Consider the following 19,385-nt stretch of genomic DNA (forward strand, 5'->3'; position numbering starts at 1 on the left):
TGCGATTATATAATTTTATATTTTTAGGGATTTTTAAGAGTTATATTCTACATTATATTCTATTTTTTTATTCGCTTGTGATATTTTGTATGCAAAGTTTTGAATTAAAAATTTATTTTTAGATTTTACATCATCTATAAAAATATATTTAAAAAGTTCATAAATTTTAACAGTTTAAAATTTAACCAAGAAATAATATTTTAATTTTCATTGATACCTTTCTATATATTATATACTATATGAATTTATACGTGTTGAATATATAAATTTGAGATGGATCCATATAGATGGACGTAGTACCATTTCGTATTTGTACTTAAACTTAAGTATTTACATTTAATGTAATAACTATATATAGTTATAGTGTGGGTTATTAGATTTGTGATCTCACTATGATCTAATAACCTAATTTGTGTATTTTGTTTTTGTATTTTCATTTGTGAATAAATATTTCTAACACTATGTTAAGTATTATTCTATGTCGTCGTATGTTACGAATTGGATATAATGAAAAAAAATATTGGAACAAATCATTTATGATGTGTTCAATTAAATCTCGAAAACAAATCATTTATTACGAAGGAATATTTTCTCACACTTCTATACGTAATTCAATATATTCTACTTTTGGAATTAGGGTAATATAATATTTCTAATTTACATATTTTTTCCCCCATCCCCCTCTTTTTCTTTCGCTATTTCGCTTTCTCTCTTCCGTTTTTCTTTCTATTCTTGCCAATTTTTTATTTAAAATATAAAAATTTATCAAAAATTTATAATAATGTTTGATATTGATCTTTCATTAATTCTTTTTATTTTTCTTCATTATATTAAAAAGTTATGTTATGTTGGAATGCTTAAGTTATGGAAATAAGTTATAACAAAAAATTAAATTATAAAATTTACATGCAGTAGATAAATAATAATAAATAGATAACATATAACAAGTTATATAAAAAGTAATAATTATATAGGTATTTACCTCAAAGCATTTTTTATTGCTTCTGCAGATATAACATTTACATAATGGGTAGAACTTCAAGAAAACGTCATCAAAAGAAGAAGCTAAAAATTAAAAAAATAGCAGAAAACGAAGAAGACAGTCTGATGCATCTTAAATCTTGGTTATTAACAAATAACTGTTTATCTGTTTATAATTTAGTTCCATATAACTTTCATATTACTGGTAGAGGATTAAAAACATTAAAAGATATTAAAGTTAATGATATATTAATTAAAATACCTTACGAAATTTTAATAACAACATGCACTTTATCTCAAAGCAATGTCAATATTTTATTTTCAAAAACTGAATATTATAGTGCTCATTGTTTATTAGCAATATTTATTGTATATGAATTACATTTAGGAAATATTTCAAAATGGTATCATTATATTAATAGTCTTCCAAAGATTTTAACAAATCCAGATTTTTGTACACAAAAGGAGAAAAATTTATTACCATCATTTATTACAGATTATATGTATGAGTTTCATAAAGTACATAATGATTTTAAATTATTAATTAAATCTATAAATAACTTAAAAATAAATAGGAAAGATCATTGTTCTCATTGTAACTTACATTTTAAAGAAATAATTACATTTGAAAAATATAAATGGGCATATTATATTGTTAATACAAGAGCTGTATATATAGATGCATTTGAGGTAGAAACAAATCAAAATATTAATATAAAATATCCAAATAATTTAGCTTTAGTTCCTTTCTTAGATTTATTTAATCATGATATACATATTGCTACACATGCATCTATAATTAAAAGTGAAAATAGAAATAAATTTTATCAAATTACTACATTGAATTCATTTAAGTCGGGGTCACAAATTTTTATTAACTATGGTGCACATAATAGTCTTAAATTATATATTCATTATGGTTTTTTTATATCAAATAATCCATTAGATGAAATTTTTTTTGATATTTCTGATATAAAAGTTTGTTTTGATATTCCAAAATTTAAATTGGATTTTATTGTTTCTAATAATTTACAAAAAAATATGGCATTTACAAGAAATGGCTTAAATTATAATGCAGAATCTACATTATTCATAATAAATACAAATTTACCAAAAGATTATTGGAATATAAAAATATATGGAAAATCTTTTACATCAGAAGATATAATAGATATACATAATATAGCAAAACAAATTTTAAATTTGAAAAAAAAAGAAATGTTAAATTATTTAACAAATATGAAGAATTTTAAGTGTTGTTACAATTGTACAAATTGTTTTTTAATTGCAATAAATCTTATAGAAGAATATATTATAATATTAAATGAATCATATAATAATTTTTGTACATTTCATTAATTAGTATAAAAAGAATGTATATGGTTTATAGAAAATTTATAATATATAATAATTTAATAAAAATTAAATTAAATTTAATAAAATTAATAGTATTCATTACATTTTATTCAATTTTCTATTTTTTGAAATAACATTTAAAAATTTAAGTAAAATATTAGTTCAAAAATTATTAATATCAATTATATAAAGTATTATATAAAAATTAAAATTATTAAATATTATCTAAGAATTTTTAAAATATTAATAATGTTTTTTACTAAAATTTTAATACAAATTGTATAAATATTTATTCTATTATAATTATATATATATATATATATTATTCTAATATAATTATTATATTATAATTTTTAATTATTTTTATAGTGTTGCAGTAGAAATGTAATTGATCATACACAGAAAAAAAAGAATATACTTCAATCAAAGTCAATTGTTACTTCAGTTAAAATTCCATTAATAATTTCTGGATTTACTGGAGGAAAATCAGGACAACAAAAAAGAGATTGTTTTCACCCTGGTGTATCTAGTTTAAGTCGTGAATGTATTCATTTTCAAGAAAAAGAACCAATTAAATCTAAAAATATGATTAGAGCAATGCTTAGATATATTTGGCCAGAAGTAAATTATTTTAATATTTATATTTTAATTTTTAACAATTTTTTATATTTTTTTTGTAATTATAATAAATAAATATTATAATATAAATAAAAAAATTTATTTACAGGATGATCCAGAGATCCGAAAAAGAGTTAAAATTGCTGTTGGTCTACTTATTAGTGCAAAAGCTTTAAATGTTGGAGTCCCTTTTATTTTTAAATATGCAATAGATATTCTCAATGATCAGTATATGTCAACTACTGGTACTACTATTCTAAATATGGAAACTGCACCAGAGACAGTTGCAACTGTAATAACATCATTACTTATTGGATGTACATAAATTATATATTATTTCTATGAAAAAAAATTTTTTAAAAATTGTTTTTAATTTTAATTATTTTGTACATATATCATTATGTTATAGATGGAATAGCACGGGCTGGTGCAGCTGGATTTAGTGAATTACGAAATGCGGTATTTGCAAAAGTTGCACAACATTCTATTCGCAAAATAGCTAAAAATGTATTTTTACATTTACATAATTTAGATATGGCTTTTCATTTGAATAGACAAACTGGAGCATTATCTAAAGTAAAGATAAATAAATCTATTTTAATATTTTTATTATTCAGATTATTTTATTTTTATTATCATTTCTTCATTTTAAATTTTTTCTAGACAATAGATAGAGGAAGTCGTGGTATAAATTTTGTATTAAATGCTATGGTATTTAATATTATACCCACTGTATTTGAGTTATCATTAGTTAGTACAGTGTTATATTTAAAATGTGGAGGAGAATATGCAAGTATTGCTTTAGGTTGTGTTGGAATTTATTCTTTATTCACATTAGCAATTACTCAATGGCGAACAAAATTTAGAATCCTTATGAATCAAGCAGAAAATGAAGCAAGTAATAAAGCGATAGATTCACTTATTAATTATGAAACAGTAAAGGTATATTTTATAATTTCTACAATTATAATAATTATAATTTTATCTTAACATTCTTATTCTATAAATAATTTATTTTTGTGTCTTTTATATTAGTATTTTAATAATGAAAAATTTGAAGCTGAAAGATATGATAAATCATTAAAAAAATATGAAATAGCATCACTTAAAACAAGTACTAGTTTAGCAATGTTAAATTTTGGACAAAATGCTATATTTAGTGCTGCCTTGAGTTTAATAATGGTATTAGCATCTAATAATATTATTGAAGGTAATTTGTTTATATTTATTATATTTATATTATTATTTATGTTTAAATAATTAATATAGATAATATAGAATATTAAATAGATAATATATATAATTTAAAGTATTAAAAATTTTTAAAAATATAAATTCATTAATATAATATGAATGTAGGTACTATGACAGTAGGAGATTTAGTAATGGTCAATGGACTTTTATTCCAATTGTCAGTTCCTTTAGGATTTTTAGGTTCTGTATATCGCGAAGTTAAACAAGCTTTTATCGATATGCAAACTATGTTTACTTTGATGACAATGGATACTGCTATTAAGGTATTTATATTTATATTTAAATTTAAAAGATTTAATAATTTATTGATTTATAAATGACTAATACATTTTTTAATATAATGCCAGTCTAAAGAAAATGCAATGAAATTTAATATAAGTTCGAATAATTCGAATATTGAATTTAAAAATATTAGCTTTCAATATGTTAAAGATAAACCTATTTTTAAAGATATTAGTTTTACTATTTCAAGTGGCAAAAAAATTGCTATTGTTGGAGGATCTGGTTGTGGGTAAGTTCTGAATATATGTAATATATATATATATATATATATATATTACATATATAATATATATATATAATATATATATATATTATATATATAATATATGTAATTTATATAAAATTAAAGTATATTAGTTAATATATTTTTTAGTAAAACAACATTAGTGAGACTTTTATACCGATTTTTTGAACCACAATCCGGAGGAATTTATATAAATGGACATAATATTCAAGATATTGACTTAGATATTTTAAGAAAGTCAATAGCAATTGTTCCTCAGGTAATCAATTAAAAAAATAGTTAATAATATATACAATATTAAATTCATATATATTAAAATCATATAAATATTTTTAGGATACTGTTCTGTTCCATGAAAGTATTTTTTATAATCTTCATTATGGTAATTTATCTAAATGTAAGGAAGATGTTTTTGAAGCTGCTAAAATGGCAAATTTACATGATTGTATTCTTAAATGGCCAAAAGGATATAATACACCTGTTGGAGAACGTGGTTTGAAATTAAGTGGCGGTGAAAAACAACGAGTAGCAATAGCTAGAGCAATTTTAAAAAATAGTCCAATTTTAATTTTTGATGAAGCCACATCATCTTTAGATTCTATCACAGAATATGTAAGTTCATGTTATATGTTAAATGCTTTTTTTATATATATTTAACATATCATACCATAATATAATATAACCATAATATAATACTTACAGAATATTCTTGAAGCATTACGCAGAGCAACTGTTGGCCGAACTTCTATTGTTATAGCCCATCGTTTATCTACTGTCATGGATTCAGACGAAATTTTAGTATTAGATAATGGTAGTTTAATTGAAAGAGGAACACATGATTGTTTATTAGCTATGCCGAATTCTTTATATAGCAAATTGTGGGAAACACAACATATAGGAATACTCAAATCTACTGAAAAAAAAGATAATAACTGTAGAACTCCAGGAGTTTGAAATTGAAATTGTATAATGCACAGGTAATAATGTACAACTTTGAATTTGAAATGATAGATTTATATTTTAAATATATTTTATATATTTGTTATAACTTAACAAAATTATTTGAAAAATATTAAAACAAACAAATTGATTTGATAAAATAATTTTAATTAAATACTTATCAATTTTAATAGAGAATTAAAATCATTTAAAACTAATTATTGTTTATTGTATTATTGTATTAAAAAGATAAATAGTAACATAATAATAATAGTAAATTAAGTAAATTATAAAAGATAAATTTGTTTAAAATTTATAAAAATTTGTAATATAGGAATATATGTGCATTATATATAATAGTAAATGTTTGCCAAAATATTAAATGTCTGTGATTAAATCTCTAAAATATAACTATGATCAAAATTAATGTTTAAAAATAATAATCCAAAAAAACTAAAATAAAAAAATAAGTAAAAGTTATATTCTTTTTTATTATATATATTTGTGAATTTATCACATAAGATTCATACTACCTAATATTTGTAAATAAATCAGTAGATATATTCCTTCTTTTACATATATGCATCCATCTTCATCTGTTATTTATAAAAATATGTTTTCATTTGAACAAATTTCTTTAAATATATATAGGTAATTTCAAACATTGATTAGAGAAATGTTGTGCTTTAGTTACCTTGGAAACCAATTAAAAACAACTATGGATGCTGATTAGTTTTCAATAAGTTTGGATAATGATATAATAATTTGATTTTACAAAGACTATGCAATGTGATGTAGAATTTCCAAATAAAAAATGCAAACTGAAGTTCCTACATTACCTATAGTACACTTCAATGTTCATAAGAATCTCAATAGGTAATCATAACAATATTAAATATTTTATAAATATTTTAATTATATATGTTTTAAAAAATTATATATTTTTTTAAATTTTTATTTTGAATATATTATAATACTATATATATAGTTAAAATTAATTGAGTATTTAAAAAAGTTAAATTTATAAATCTTGTTTTCAAAAATTATATTATAAATTTATATAATTATAAGTAATTAATCTATTTTATTTTTTTCATACATATTAAATTATTAAATTTGTTATTTATACTTTTATTGTATTTTTGAAATGTATCTTAAATTTTTTTCAATATGAACAAAAAATATTTATTACTGAATTTTTTAAAATCATACATATATAATTTACAGAAAGCAAAATTCTAATTTAGGAAGATCATCAGTGGAAACAAAAATTAATTCACCTCTAAAAAATATAGCATATCTTTCATCTAAAAAAAAGAACTTACATCCTTTATTTGGTTTGTATTAAACATTTAGTAGTGATTAATATGATTTTTATTTCATCCTATTGTTAAAGTATTTATCTTTTTTTTTATATTAGATATTTTACTACTTAATTTTATTAAAGTTATTTTTAATATTTAATTTTATGTATTTTTTCTCTAACAAATATAATTATTAATTTTATTAGTAAAATTACTATAAATTTAATTAAATATATTTATATTACTATTTATTTTTAAATAAATATCAATCCTGAATATTTAAAATAGTCATTAATATTAATGTTTAATATATAGGACGACCATATCAAAATAATGTTCAACATTGTCCTTCAGAATCAAAACTTAACAAAGATAGTATTGAACAGAGAGTTCTATCTGCAAAGATGTTACGCATTAAAGAATTGCAAAATCAGTTAGCTGATGCACATTATCGATTAAATGTAATAATTTTAAATATTTTGTTATATAAATTTATAATTTTAAAATTTATATATACATCATATATATGTTAATTACAGGCATACTGAATAGAATTATATATTTTCACAGGAATTAGCAAATGAAAATAAATTATTAAAAGCATTACAGAAAAGACAAGATTCTGCATTAAAACGTTATGAAGGAACAAATGCTGAACTTCCGCGAATTATTAATTCACATCATGAAGAATTGAGAGTACTTCAAATTAAATATAAAAAATTAAAAACTTTACAGAAAGAAACATGTGATTTATTAAAAGAAAAGGAAAATGAACTTCAGCAATTACAGGTGAATATTAATATGTATAATATTTTCAAACAAAGAATAAAAAAATCAACAGTTGCACACTATTTCTTAGTCACAAAATAAACATTTATTACAACTCAGTAAAGATCGTAATTTGGGAGAGAGAGAAAAGTTACAATTAGAAGTTTCTGATTTAAATCACAGAATACAAAAACAACAAGATACTATACAGGTATAATTTAATATTTGTACATAATTTCTTATTTAATATTTATAATTTAATTATTTCATTAGACACTGCATAAAAAATTGACTCTTGAAACTAAAAGTTTAAAACAGCAATTACATTTAGAAATTTCTAAACGAAAAGAAACACAAAAACATTTAGATGAAATAACAGAAAAATTAAAAACTTTAGAAAATTTATTAGACAATAAAGAACGAAGATTATATTGTAATCAACAATTATTGTTTCCTGATAAAAGTCGACGTTTTGGCACACGATCTCTCACGAATTTAAGAGACATTAGGTACGTAAAAATTTTAAACATTAGGTACAATTATAAATCAATCATTTATTTATATTTAATAATTTTTTTTTTTAGCTCATCAAATCCATTAAAGATATCAGAAAAAAGTAAAAAATGGCAAGCAGATGTTCAAAAAAACAGTTTGGTAAAGATTAATTTCATCAAATAATGTTTTAATATCTATATCTTCCAAAAATAATTTTTTTATTTAACTTATTATGATAACTTTTAGCCTATATTACATACATCTGAATCAAATGATAAAAACATCAAAACAGATGAAAGAATAAATTCAAATCAAGTTTTAGATTATGTAAAATCTGAAACAATGACAAATTTGGAACAAGTACGAAAATATCGTCTTCAGAAATCACCATGTAAAAGTGTATTGAATAATTCAGAAGAAAAATCTAAAGATTTAGAATTCGTAATAAACGAGAATTCAGAGATTATAATAGATTTAGAAAATTCAGAACAATTAAAAAAACATGAAAGAAAAACTCAAAAATATCAAATAAATACAAATAAATTAAAAGAAATTTATAATAACCGAAATTGTCAGAATTTTAATAAATTATTAGAAAAAAATCTTACTTATTCTTCTGAAAATAGTGAAAGTGAAAATGAAAATGAAAATAATAAAGATAATTATGCAAATGAAACTAATAATTCTAAGCAGTTACATTCAAGGTTTGCATAACTTAAATGTTTTTTTTTAAATTAATTATTTAATTGTTACATATAGTACATAGTATATATTATTATTTATTATTTATAATTATAATATATTTTATATCTTATTATTTTCTAGATTGATTAACAATACAAATGAGACTTCAGATTTAAAGGAATTAAAATTTTCTGATTGTAATATAAATAAAAATAAATATAAAGATAAATTAAAAATTTTAGTAAAAGAAAGAACAAATTCTTATGAAAGTGATTCAGAAATAGAATCTGAAATAAAAAAACAATCAATTGAACATTATCTAACAATGAATCAAAATGATACACTTAAATTAATTTCATCTATGTATAATAATGAAACTCACTGTGATTTAAATAAAAATATAGAAAAGTGTTCATCTCCAAGTCCAAAAAGTATTTTAAATGAATCACAAAATCTTTATCAACATTTAATTGATGAAATGCATGTACAAACTAAAACTATGGAGAATGAAACCATTTATGCTCAATGTAATGTAAAAAATATCCAAACAGAATATAAACATTCCGAAAATTTAGAGAATTTTATGTTTGAACAAGCTGTGTCAAAAATACAAGAATATAATAATATAAACATAACAAAAGATGATTTTGAAAATGAATCATTATCATATGCTGAAGATGAATATAATAAATTATTCAAAACTAATAGTTTAGAATCAATAGATGATAAATCAGAAATATCGCACACAAATGAAATTATTTTTAATGATTCACAAAAAATATCTATGAAAGACGCATTAAATTCTTCAAAGAATTTGAATAAAGAAATAATAAATAGAATAGATCCAACAGAAATAGAAATGAAAACTAAAAATATATTTCTTCAAAACTATAAGAAACAAAAAAATAAATTAGATAAACAAGAAACGGAAAACATTGATATAGTTTCATATAATGTAAAATCTTTTAATAATGATATAGTTCATGATATGCTAAATGATGTTAGCATTAAAAATGATAATAATATTAAAACAAAAATAACTGATTACAACAAAGAAAAGTTATTAGCATCAATGAAAGCTATTGATAATAATGAAAATATTGAATTTCTAAACCAAGATTATGAAAAACATAATACAACAGCAAAAAGAAAACAAATAACAGAAGATGTATTCCATAATTTACATGATACATCTCATATGAAAAAAAAACAAGATATTATTAAAGATATATTTGACACTGATGTAATTAAAAATGAATCAACAGATAGTTTTAATAAATTACATTAAAATGTAAATGAATAAAAAAAAAATAAGTATTTATAAAGTCATAGAAAAAACATAAATTATTTAAATAATCATAACATATGCTATATTTTTTTTATAGTATAAAGATTATAATATGTATGTGCATATCTCTATTTTATGAAAGATTAGAAACTTCTTATATATATATATATATTTAATGTAATAAAATATTTAAGAATATACTATTAAAAGCTTTGTATATTTTTTACCTTAATTATAATCTAACTTTTAATAAATATATGTTGTACATTAGTTTTTAGTTATTCATTTTTTTTTTTTTTACACTTAACACAACTCATTATATAATAATTAATATAAATTATTATTTATTTCATGTATTTATTAATAATAAAAAGTAATACTAAGAACAAATTTGTTTAAGAAATATTTTTATACATAATACATAATTGAAATAATATTTATATCTATGAACTTGAAAAATAACCATATTAAAATAGATAATTTTTTTAAATTAATTAATCATTATAAATTTCAAAAATCATGACAATTAAAAATTTATTATAATAATGATCACATACAGATTAAAAAGTCTAAATCTGATATAATATAATTTATTAAAAAATATATTTGAATAGTAATTTTTGACAGTTAAAAACATAAAATAATTTAATAACGTATTAAATAATTTATGAAATATAATTTTTTAAAGATAAAACTTATTCAATATTTATTTTAAAGTATTTTCAAGTTATATTGTACATTATATATTCAATACTGTATACTCTATATGTATTTAATTATAAATAATTATAATAAAATAGAAATTTTACATTTATGCTGAATTATTATTATTTATTATATACAAAATATAAAAATTATTTTAAAAAATATAATATTAAAAATTGCATATAAATAAATAAATGGTTTTATTTAAATGTGTATACAAAATCTTTGTTTTACAGATTGGCAATACTGTTCTTAAGATTGACAAGAAAGGAAGCAAACAAGGAAGCAACAAAAGGAACCTGTTGTGCACAGAAGGCAGTGGAATGAAGGTACGCCGCGAATACGAATGCCATAATGAACACCAAAACAAACTATGAATATGCTTCTAATTCATATAACGAAGGTATTTATTTATTCATTTTAAATTGAAATTCTCATTTTTTGAATATAGTAATATGAATAAAAAATATATATACTTTATTAAGAAATAGTAAAGATGAATTGAAAAACCGTCTGCTGGGCGTCCTTATGGCGTCTGCTAGAATGACGCTTGAAAAACAAATTTAATTTTTATATATAAAAAAAAAATTATTTTTTTTAATAATATTTAAATATTTTTCATATTAAAGCTGTACATTTTTGTTTACTATTTTTATGAAATATTAAAATTAAATAATGTTTTTACGAAGTACTGTCATATGTCATAATTTTAATAGGAATAACAACATATTTATTATTATTGAAGAAATTTTGATATTTAACATAGTAAATTAAATAAAAATATATAACAATTAAATTTCTTTAAAAAAAAAAATAAATAATAAAAAATTGAAAATTTATTATATAAGTTTTTATGTTTTTATTTATGCTTTAGAATTTATAAAATTATTTATTATTAATAAATAATCTAAATTTAATAATTTATTTATTTTTTATCAAAATTTTTAATCTATAAACTAATTTTGTATCCAAACTGTTTATATTATATAAATTTTAATTATGAAAAATATAATTCATAAATTAATTTTTTATGAAAACACAAATATAAAAATTGAATGAAATTTTTTAAGAATATAATTATTTTATTTTTAATGACGATACACAATAATGATCATTTTAGGTATGGGAAATGATAGCCCAGCTGCATTATTAGATATGCTCGCAGAAGTTGCATCTCAAACATTACATTCAGAAAAAAAACGTAGTAAATCATTAGTATCATCTCAATGCAAATCAAAACCAGATTACATAAAAAGAAAAAATCATGAATTATCTTTTAATGTGCCACAGCTTTTATCTATGCCTGCATCACAATTAGTTAAACAATTTTCTATTTTCACAAGTGATGAATTGAAAAGACAATATTCATATACATGTGCTCTTGTTGTTGGGTGTGGACAAAAATATACTAGTTTTGCAAGTGAAGGTAGAGCAAGAATGTCTATTAAAGCACATTTAGCAGAACATTTAGAATATTTAAAAACTAATAAAGAAGCTTGTAAGTTAACAATATAATATTTATGTGCTTTTATAAGTTAAGAAATATTATAAATTAATAAAAATTTATATACTTTATAGATAAAAACTTTACTGCAAGATCAGTAAGTTATAAAAATTACAAAACAAATCCTCAAAACAAGAAAAACAGGTTACAACAATCACGAAAACCACAAGAAACATTGAATAAGGAGAATAAGAATATTATTACAGAAAAATCAACTAATTATTTAAGAAATATTCTATTAAATGATTCTACTTTTAAAGAATTAGATAAAAATAAAAATGTTGAAAAAGTGGAAAATTCTAAAAGAGTAAATAATCCTGAACAAAAAGATACAGAAAAAATAGATTTTAAAGTTTTTGGAGATCATAGTTATTTTGAACGTTTAAAAGATGAAATTCCTAACAAGAAAGAAACATCACTTTTTAATAATTCTCTTGAAAATACAACAGATGAAAATGTAAGTAATAAATATAAAATGTATAAATAAGATTACATTTATAAATTTTAATTATTTTTTATTAGATTGTATTTATGATTGTTGGTACTGATAATGTTCATATGAAAGAATATCCATGTATTAATAAAAGATTCTCAGAAAAAATTAATCAAAAATCTGAAACTATTTATTTACCAGGTAAATATATAAGATATTTTTATTTTAATATATTGTTTAATTATGTATGTATATATATATATAAAATAAAGATGATTTCTTTTTAGAAATATCATGGTCATCTGAAAATGATAACAAAGGCACAGAGATTATAACTAGTAAACCTAAAGGAAAAGCAAAATTTATAGGCACTAGTAAAGAAGAAAGAGAAATGGCATTAGCTTTTATGGATCGTATCAAAAAAAAAGGAAATCCAACTGGAAATAATCTCGAATGTCGGATTTGTAATCCTCCTCGAAGTTTTACAGCACCTACAACTTTAGTATCTCATTATCGTAGTCATGCTGGAATAAAGCCATATGAATGTCGTATCTGTAGAGCAGTTTTTACAAGAAGACATAGTTTAAAATATCACATGTTAATTCATCAAAATCAAACGCGATTTACATGCGCAGATTGTGGAAAGAAATTTAGACACCCATCACACTTTAGAGAACACCGACGTAGACATACTGGAGAAGCACCATTTGGATGTGATGATTGTGGACAACGGTGAGTTATCTAACTTTTTATTATATATAATGTGTTATTACATATTTTTTAAAAAAATATTTTCATATTAATTAGATTTAAAACAAGAAATACTTACAAACGTCATTTAAAAACAAGACATGGAAAAGTTTTAACAACAACCGGAGAGTTGTTATATCTTTCAGAAGAAGATTTTCAAAAAGTTCGAACTAATAGAAAAAAAAAAAATATAAATAAAGATCAAATAATAAATGAGGATATAATTACAACAAAAATCATGCATTGTCAAAATAACAATAATCAACTGCAAGATATTGCAAATGAAGAATATAGTATAAATAATGATACTATTATTAGCGATAAGAATTGGAAATCGAGTGATACAATACAAATTATTAAAAATTGTTTTGAAACTTATGAGGTTTGTTCAGAACCTCATTTAAATAAGACTGAATCTATAGAGACTGAATTATCTATAAAAAATAGAGTTTTTAATAAAGACGAAAATGGTTTACCAGATGAATATACAAATAAAGTACAAGATAAATTATCACAAGTGCAAAGTACTTCTTATATTAAATTAGAGATAATTAAAGATGGAAGCAATCAAATTATATATCATGATAATATTGAATCAGATCAACCTGAAATAATTTATCACAATATAGATGAAACACCATCATATATTAAATTAGAATATAACAATTTAGTTAATGATATACAAAATGAGAACAGTTTAGAATTTCAAAAAAAATTTAAATTTTCAGAACATCAAATTAAAAATCCCATACATATAATTAATGAAAATTATTATGATAATGAATCTAACTTTGTAAGTGAACAACAAATGAAATTAATACAAGTAAATACACATATTAAAACAAAAAACAAAGATAGCAATAAACACATAGTTCTTACTCAAGAAGATATAAAATGTGAGAAAGAAAATAATGATATTATGACTCTTAATTGCAAATCTTTTCCTGAAATGGAAAACCATGAGAGTATTGTATCGGAAGACTTCATAAATTTAAATAATTTGCAAGAAATTAATCAAGTTACCGATAATACGATATCAATAATTACAGATAGTTTAATAAAACAAAATGGAGATTATTTATTACAAGAAAATAAAAAATTAAATAACTATCAAGCAGTTATATCAAATTTAATAAAGAATCGAATGATTACATCTTCGAATTATTCTTTTGAAAAAGATAAAAAATTTTTTAACCAAGCTGAACAACATTTATATATTCATAATGAACCTTTAACTAGTATAATAGTTCAAAATAAATGCATAAATATATTTCCACAAATTCAATCAAAAATACAATTAAATAAAAGTAAAAAATTTACATTTTTAAATAAACATATGCAAGGCATTAAGGAAAATGAAAATCAAAATACAATTTTATTATTAGCTAATAATACATTACAAAACAATATTTTTAAAATTGATCAAAACAACACTGCCGATAACGAAATTAAAAAACAAATATTTGATGAAAGTAAGTAATGTTTAAATAACAAGAATTTTTTCTAAATTAAATTGAAAATAAATAAAAATAGATTTTTAACATTTTTGTAGAAAAAATAATTATACTTTTATAATATACTTATAGTAACAGCATTAATAAAAATACATTTGTAGTATAAATGTACTACTAAAATAATGCTTTGAGTTTTTGGTTATGTAAATATTATTAAAAAAAAAAAATTTAGAATTATTAATTTTATATAATGTATATGAAAATAATACTTATAAAAAGATTAAATTTAACAAAATATTTTTAAATATTTTGATCGTGTGAGATACACAGTATTAATATAGCTTTGATATATAATAAACTTTAAAAAGTGAATAAAAATACATTTATTTTTAAATGAAGAAAATTTATTTTTAAAAATTATTTAAAATATTACCTAATATTTTCAAAAATTATGTTAAATCTTTATTTAGGCATTCCAGATATTATAAAAAAAAACTAATCTTTATTAAATTTATGATAATTTTGTATGTATATATTAACAAATTAATTATATAAAATTATATACTTAAATATATAAATACAAAATACATACTTAATAGCAATAATATTTTTTTCTGTGCCAAATATTGGAAAATGTAGTACAAATTCATAATTTGCTTAGCAAAAAAAAAAAAAAATTTTAATTTCAGTAATATAGTTATTTTTTGAATTCTTATATATTTTGTATAGTTGAATTGCAAAAACATTTATTATATTCTATATTTATTTTATAATTTATATAGAGTGTATTATCTGTTTTTATTTGTAATATTTTTTTTTTATATATACATACAGTTTTTTTGTCACAAAATTTATTGCAATTTATAGTAAATAAACAATTTTAATACTTTTTTTTTTTAATGTTTTGAAATATTTTTATTTCTTAAAATATAGAAGTTCAAAAATGTCTTCCATAAAAATTTATTACATTTTCAATAATTTCTTACAAAAATACATAAATATATAAATAATTTATAAATATTATTTTATAGAATTAATAATAATTATTCAAAAAATAATATAAAATATTAAATATGCAGATTTTAGGTAATAATTTATATTATAATATTCTATTTTAAAATACAAAATTTTAAAAATGTATTTATAAATTATATATGAAATATACATATTGAAAACTCAAAACATTATCTTTTGGTAAAACAATAATGGATATAAATAAATAAATTATATCAATATTAATATTTTTAAACAATAATTTCAGATTTTGTACTACTTAAAACTTAATATTGCAAATGTAAAAAGATCTGTATAATATCTTTTTCTAATGATGAAGTACAACTAAAATCTTCTAACGAAAATATATTTTAATACATATATTTACTATTATAATTATAAAAATATTTTCAAAAAAATATTAAAATATAAAAGTTAAAATAAATATTTAAAAATAAAAATATAAATGTTTAAAATAGATGAACAAAATAAAAGCATTTATTGTATCTCCATAGAAATATGTATACAAATAAAATTGATTAAATATTGTATAAAATATAAAAATGAAGAGTTAAGAAATTATTTTCACAAAAAATATATTGTGAGATATAATGTGCCTTGTATGTACTATAAAGTTAAATATTAATAGTATAAAATAAATACAAAATAATAAACAAAATAAACACTAATTATATAAAAAAATATTCATATGTTTATACTAATTTTTTATTATCATTTGTAATAAACATTAATATGAAAAAAAATAATTTTAGTTATATATTGTATTTTTATATTCATTTTGTACTTAAAATAATAAAATGTTTAAAAATTATTTGATAATGTAATTATGAACAATTTTTCAAAATATTTTGTATAATAGTGTGGAATTTCTAATGTTTTATAGCTTTGAATATTTTCGTAATTCCCAACTTTTTATATCTATAGAGACTTGACAACAGCAATAAAGAAAGAACAGTAAAATGAATTTACTGTACCATGTATCTGTAAACAAAAATTGTATAAAAATTTAAAATAAATGTTTTTAAACTTCATAAAAAAATGTGTAATAAATTTGTTTATATTTAAATAATTTTTTAAATAATTATTAAGTACAAATACCATATAATATTCTATAGATGTAAATATTTCCAATTTCTTCTCCAACAAAAAAATAAAAATTGGATATTACTGACATGGCTAATAATGGGCTTGTTAAAATACAATTGAAACGTCTAAAATTTACTTGTGATAGATATTTCTTTTGTACATTTGAATAATATTTGTTTTTTTCACCTGATTTAATTAAACTTTCAATATTTAGTCCTATAAAATTCAAGAATGCCCAAATAAAAATGTTTGTTTGCATTCCATGCCATATAAAAATAAATGTAAAACATAAAAAAGAAGCAATTAATTTGCTGAAATTTAATCTTAACAAAGGTACATAAATATATCTGAAAAATATATTGTTTTTAAAATTTTTAATTAATAAAAATCAAATATATTTTATAAAAAAATATATTAATCACATTTATATAGTTTATCATACCTTATAAGAAATTTATATAAACCTTGATCAAAATATTTCCACATATCAGAATATAAATGAATTCTTGCTACACATTTAGGTTGTGGAGGGGCTCTTACATTATCTATTGCACATAAAGTATGATTAAGTCCATATACCACAACATATTTAATTAAAAAAAATTGTCCCATACAATATCCTAATCCATATAAAGCCCATGGATTTAAGCTTTTAATAATCTAATATTAATATAAAAAAATAAATAAATAAATTTTTATTTATTTTAATAAAATTAATAATAATAATGCTATAATAAATTTTGATATTACATAAAAAAGAAAAATTACCTCTGGATGATACTGTATTGCATTAAAATAAAGAAAATGTAAGAAAAAGTTAGCAAAAAATATCCAGAAAGTATATCTAATTAAATTAAAAATAAAATTTCTAAAATTTGCAAATTTTAAAAATTGGGATGTTTCTATTACCTGCAAAAATATAAAAATATATTTTTTATTTGCTATTATAATAATAATTAAATACATATATATTTTAAATAAAATATTATACATACAGAATTAATGAATTCATGATACAAAATTAATGGTCCTAAGGATAATGTAGGCAAATATAAACAATATGCTAATTTATATAGAAAATTTTGTACAAAGAAAAGCATATTATTACAATTATTTTCTAAATGTGATTTTATATTATCTATACAATAGCTGATACTTCTTAATTGAATCCAACACATTATAAGAGTTAAAATATAATGTTCTTCATCATTAAATTTAAATATATTTTGAAAGAAACCATCCGGAATTTTTAAAAAATGTATTATAAATAAAAATAATATATTTATTATCCATATAGTATATGTGCTACGTTTATATGTTAAAACATATAATATACTTGGTTGCATTAATGCACATAACATGCCCAATATTCCAATATAAAAATACAAAAATAACATGGATATAAAAATGTACCAACAACACAACAGCTGAAAAAATATATAAATTGTTATTCATCAAATTAAATAAAAAGATGATTTATAAAATATAAAATAAGAAAGAAAGATAAAAATATCAAACCACAAAATTTGATGTAATCTTAACAATCTGACTAACAAAATGATGAAGAAATAACCAAGGTATTAATTTTATTATTAATGGTATCCATATTCTCCATTCTTGATCAGAAATATCTTGTTTTCTTCCAATCCATATCCATCCTGGTGCAAAATCACCATATAAATCATCGTAATTAATAAAATCTAAAAATAATATATAATTTTATAATATAAACAATTTATTATATATACAAAATTTGTACATAAAATATATATTTAAATTCTTACAAGTATTAATTAAAAATACACTATAAATAGAATATAATACTGCACCCGTCCACAATAAAAAGTACAAGAAACTTTCATATTTATGTAATTTGATATCATTGCCTGTTATGGATGTCATTTTCATTTAAAATTAAATTTACCGCTTTATCTTTGTTACAATTATCTTTATTTCATAGATATATTTGAAAATAAAGAATTGGAATACATTATATTACGCATTTTTTTTAAATCTTATGTTCAAATATCGTAAGTTTTATAGTTTTATGTAATAAAGATGAAATACTATCAGATATTTTAAAATATATAGGTTAGAATCCAAATAAATGACAAATTTATAATAAATTAATATTTTGAATTTATTCAAACATAATTTTACATTTAACATGATATAAAAAAAATAAATGAGATTTGTAAATATTTATTTTTCAACATTTATTATAAC

At 19.6% G+C, this 19,385-nt stretch overlaps 3 protein-coding genes across 13 annotated transcripts; 2 read left to right on the top strand and 1 right to left on the bottom strand.

The window, feature by feature from the left end:
* The first annotated feature begins 90 nt into the window (after nt 1-90).
* On the top strand, nt 91-10,422 carry LOC108001140 (iron-sulfur clusters transporter ABCB7, mitochondrial). Of its 8 annotated transcripts, none has more exons than XM_062081003.1 (12): nt 91-638; nt 2,707-2,958; nt 3,065-3,272; nt 3,365-3,531; nt 3,619-3,897; nt 3,991-4,165; nt 4,315-4,472; nt 4,557-4,720; nt 4,865-4,994; nt 5,072-5,347; nt 5,438-5,712; nt 6,326-6,512. In XM_062081003.1, exons 1-11 carry the CDS (start codon nt 462-464, stop codon nt 5,687-5,689), a joined length of 2,238 nt encoding a protein of 745 aa, XP_061936987.1. In that variant the 5' UTR covers nt 91-461; the 3' UTR covers nt 5,690-5,712; nt 6,326-6,512. The 8 variants fall into 8 exon arrangements, with proteins under 8 accessions (XP_061936987.1, XP_061936986.1, XP_061936985.1 ...); XM_062081002.1 differs by having other exon boundaries at nt 6,365-6,512; XM_062081001.1 differs by lacking the exon at nt 6,326-6,512 and having other exon boundaries at nt 5,438-6,154.
* Nucleotides 10,423-10,500: 78 nt separating this feature from the next.
* On the top strand, nt 10,501-17,112 carry LOC108001148 (uncharacterized). 2 transcript variants are annotated; one of them, XM_062080997.1, is made up of 7 exons: nt 10,501-11,321; nt 12,039-12,416; nt 12,497-12,879; nt 12,945-13,056; nt 13,143-13,587; nt 13,663-15,077; nt 16,321-17,112. In XM_062080997.1, the coding sequence occupies exons 1-7, from the start codon at nt 11,273-11,275 to the stop codon at nt 16,341-16,343; spliced, it is 2,805 nt and encodes a 934-aa protein (XP_061936981.1). In that variant the 5' UTR covers nt 10,501-11,272; the 3' UTR covers nt 16,344-17,112. The 2 variants fall into 2 exon arrangements, with proteins under 2 accessions (XP_061936981.1, XP_061936982.1); XM_062080998.1 differs by having other exon boundaries at nt 11,171-11,321; nt 12,209-12,416.
* Nucleotides 16,757-19,294, bottom strand: LOC108001139 (protein-cysteine N-palmitoyltransferase Rasp). Of its 3 annotated transcripts, none has more exons than XM_062081010.1 (7): nt 18,989-19,294; nt 18,678-18,859; nt 18,155-18,586; nt 17,928-18,068; nt 17,602-17,819; nt 17,172-17,506; nt 16,757-17,054 (listed from the first exon to the last, which is right to left on the bottom strand). In XM_062081010.1, exons 1-7 carry the CDS (start codon nt 19,065-19,067, stop codon nt 16,951-16,953), a joined length of 1,491 nt encoding a protein of 496 aa, XP_061936994.1. In that variant the 5' UTR covers nt 19,068-19,294; the 3' UTR covers nt 16,757-16,950. The 3 variants fall into 3 exon arrangements, with proteins under 3 accessions (XP_061936994.1, XP_061936993.1, XP_028524170.1); XM_062081009.1 differs by having other exon boundaries at nt 18,714-18,859; nt 18,944-19,294; XM_028668369.2 differs by having other exon boundaries at nt 18,944-19,294.
* Between the last annotated feature and the right edge of the window lie 91 nt (nt 19,295-19,385).

The sequence above is a fragment of the Apis cerana genome, linkage group LG10 (genome assembly GCF_029169275.1).
Source record: "Apis cerana isolate GH-2021 linkage group LG10, AcerK_1.0, whole genome shotgun sequence".
NCBI classification, from domain to species: Eukaryota; Metazoa; Arthropoda; class Insecta; order Hymenoptera; family Apidae; genus Apis; species Apis cerana.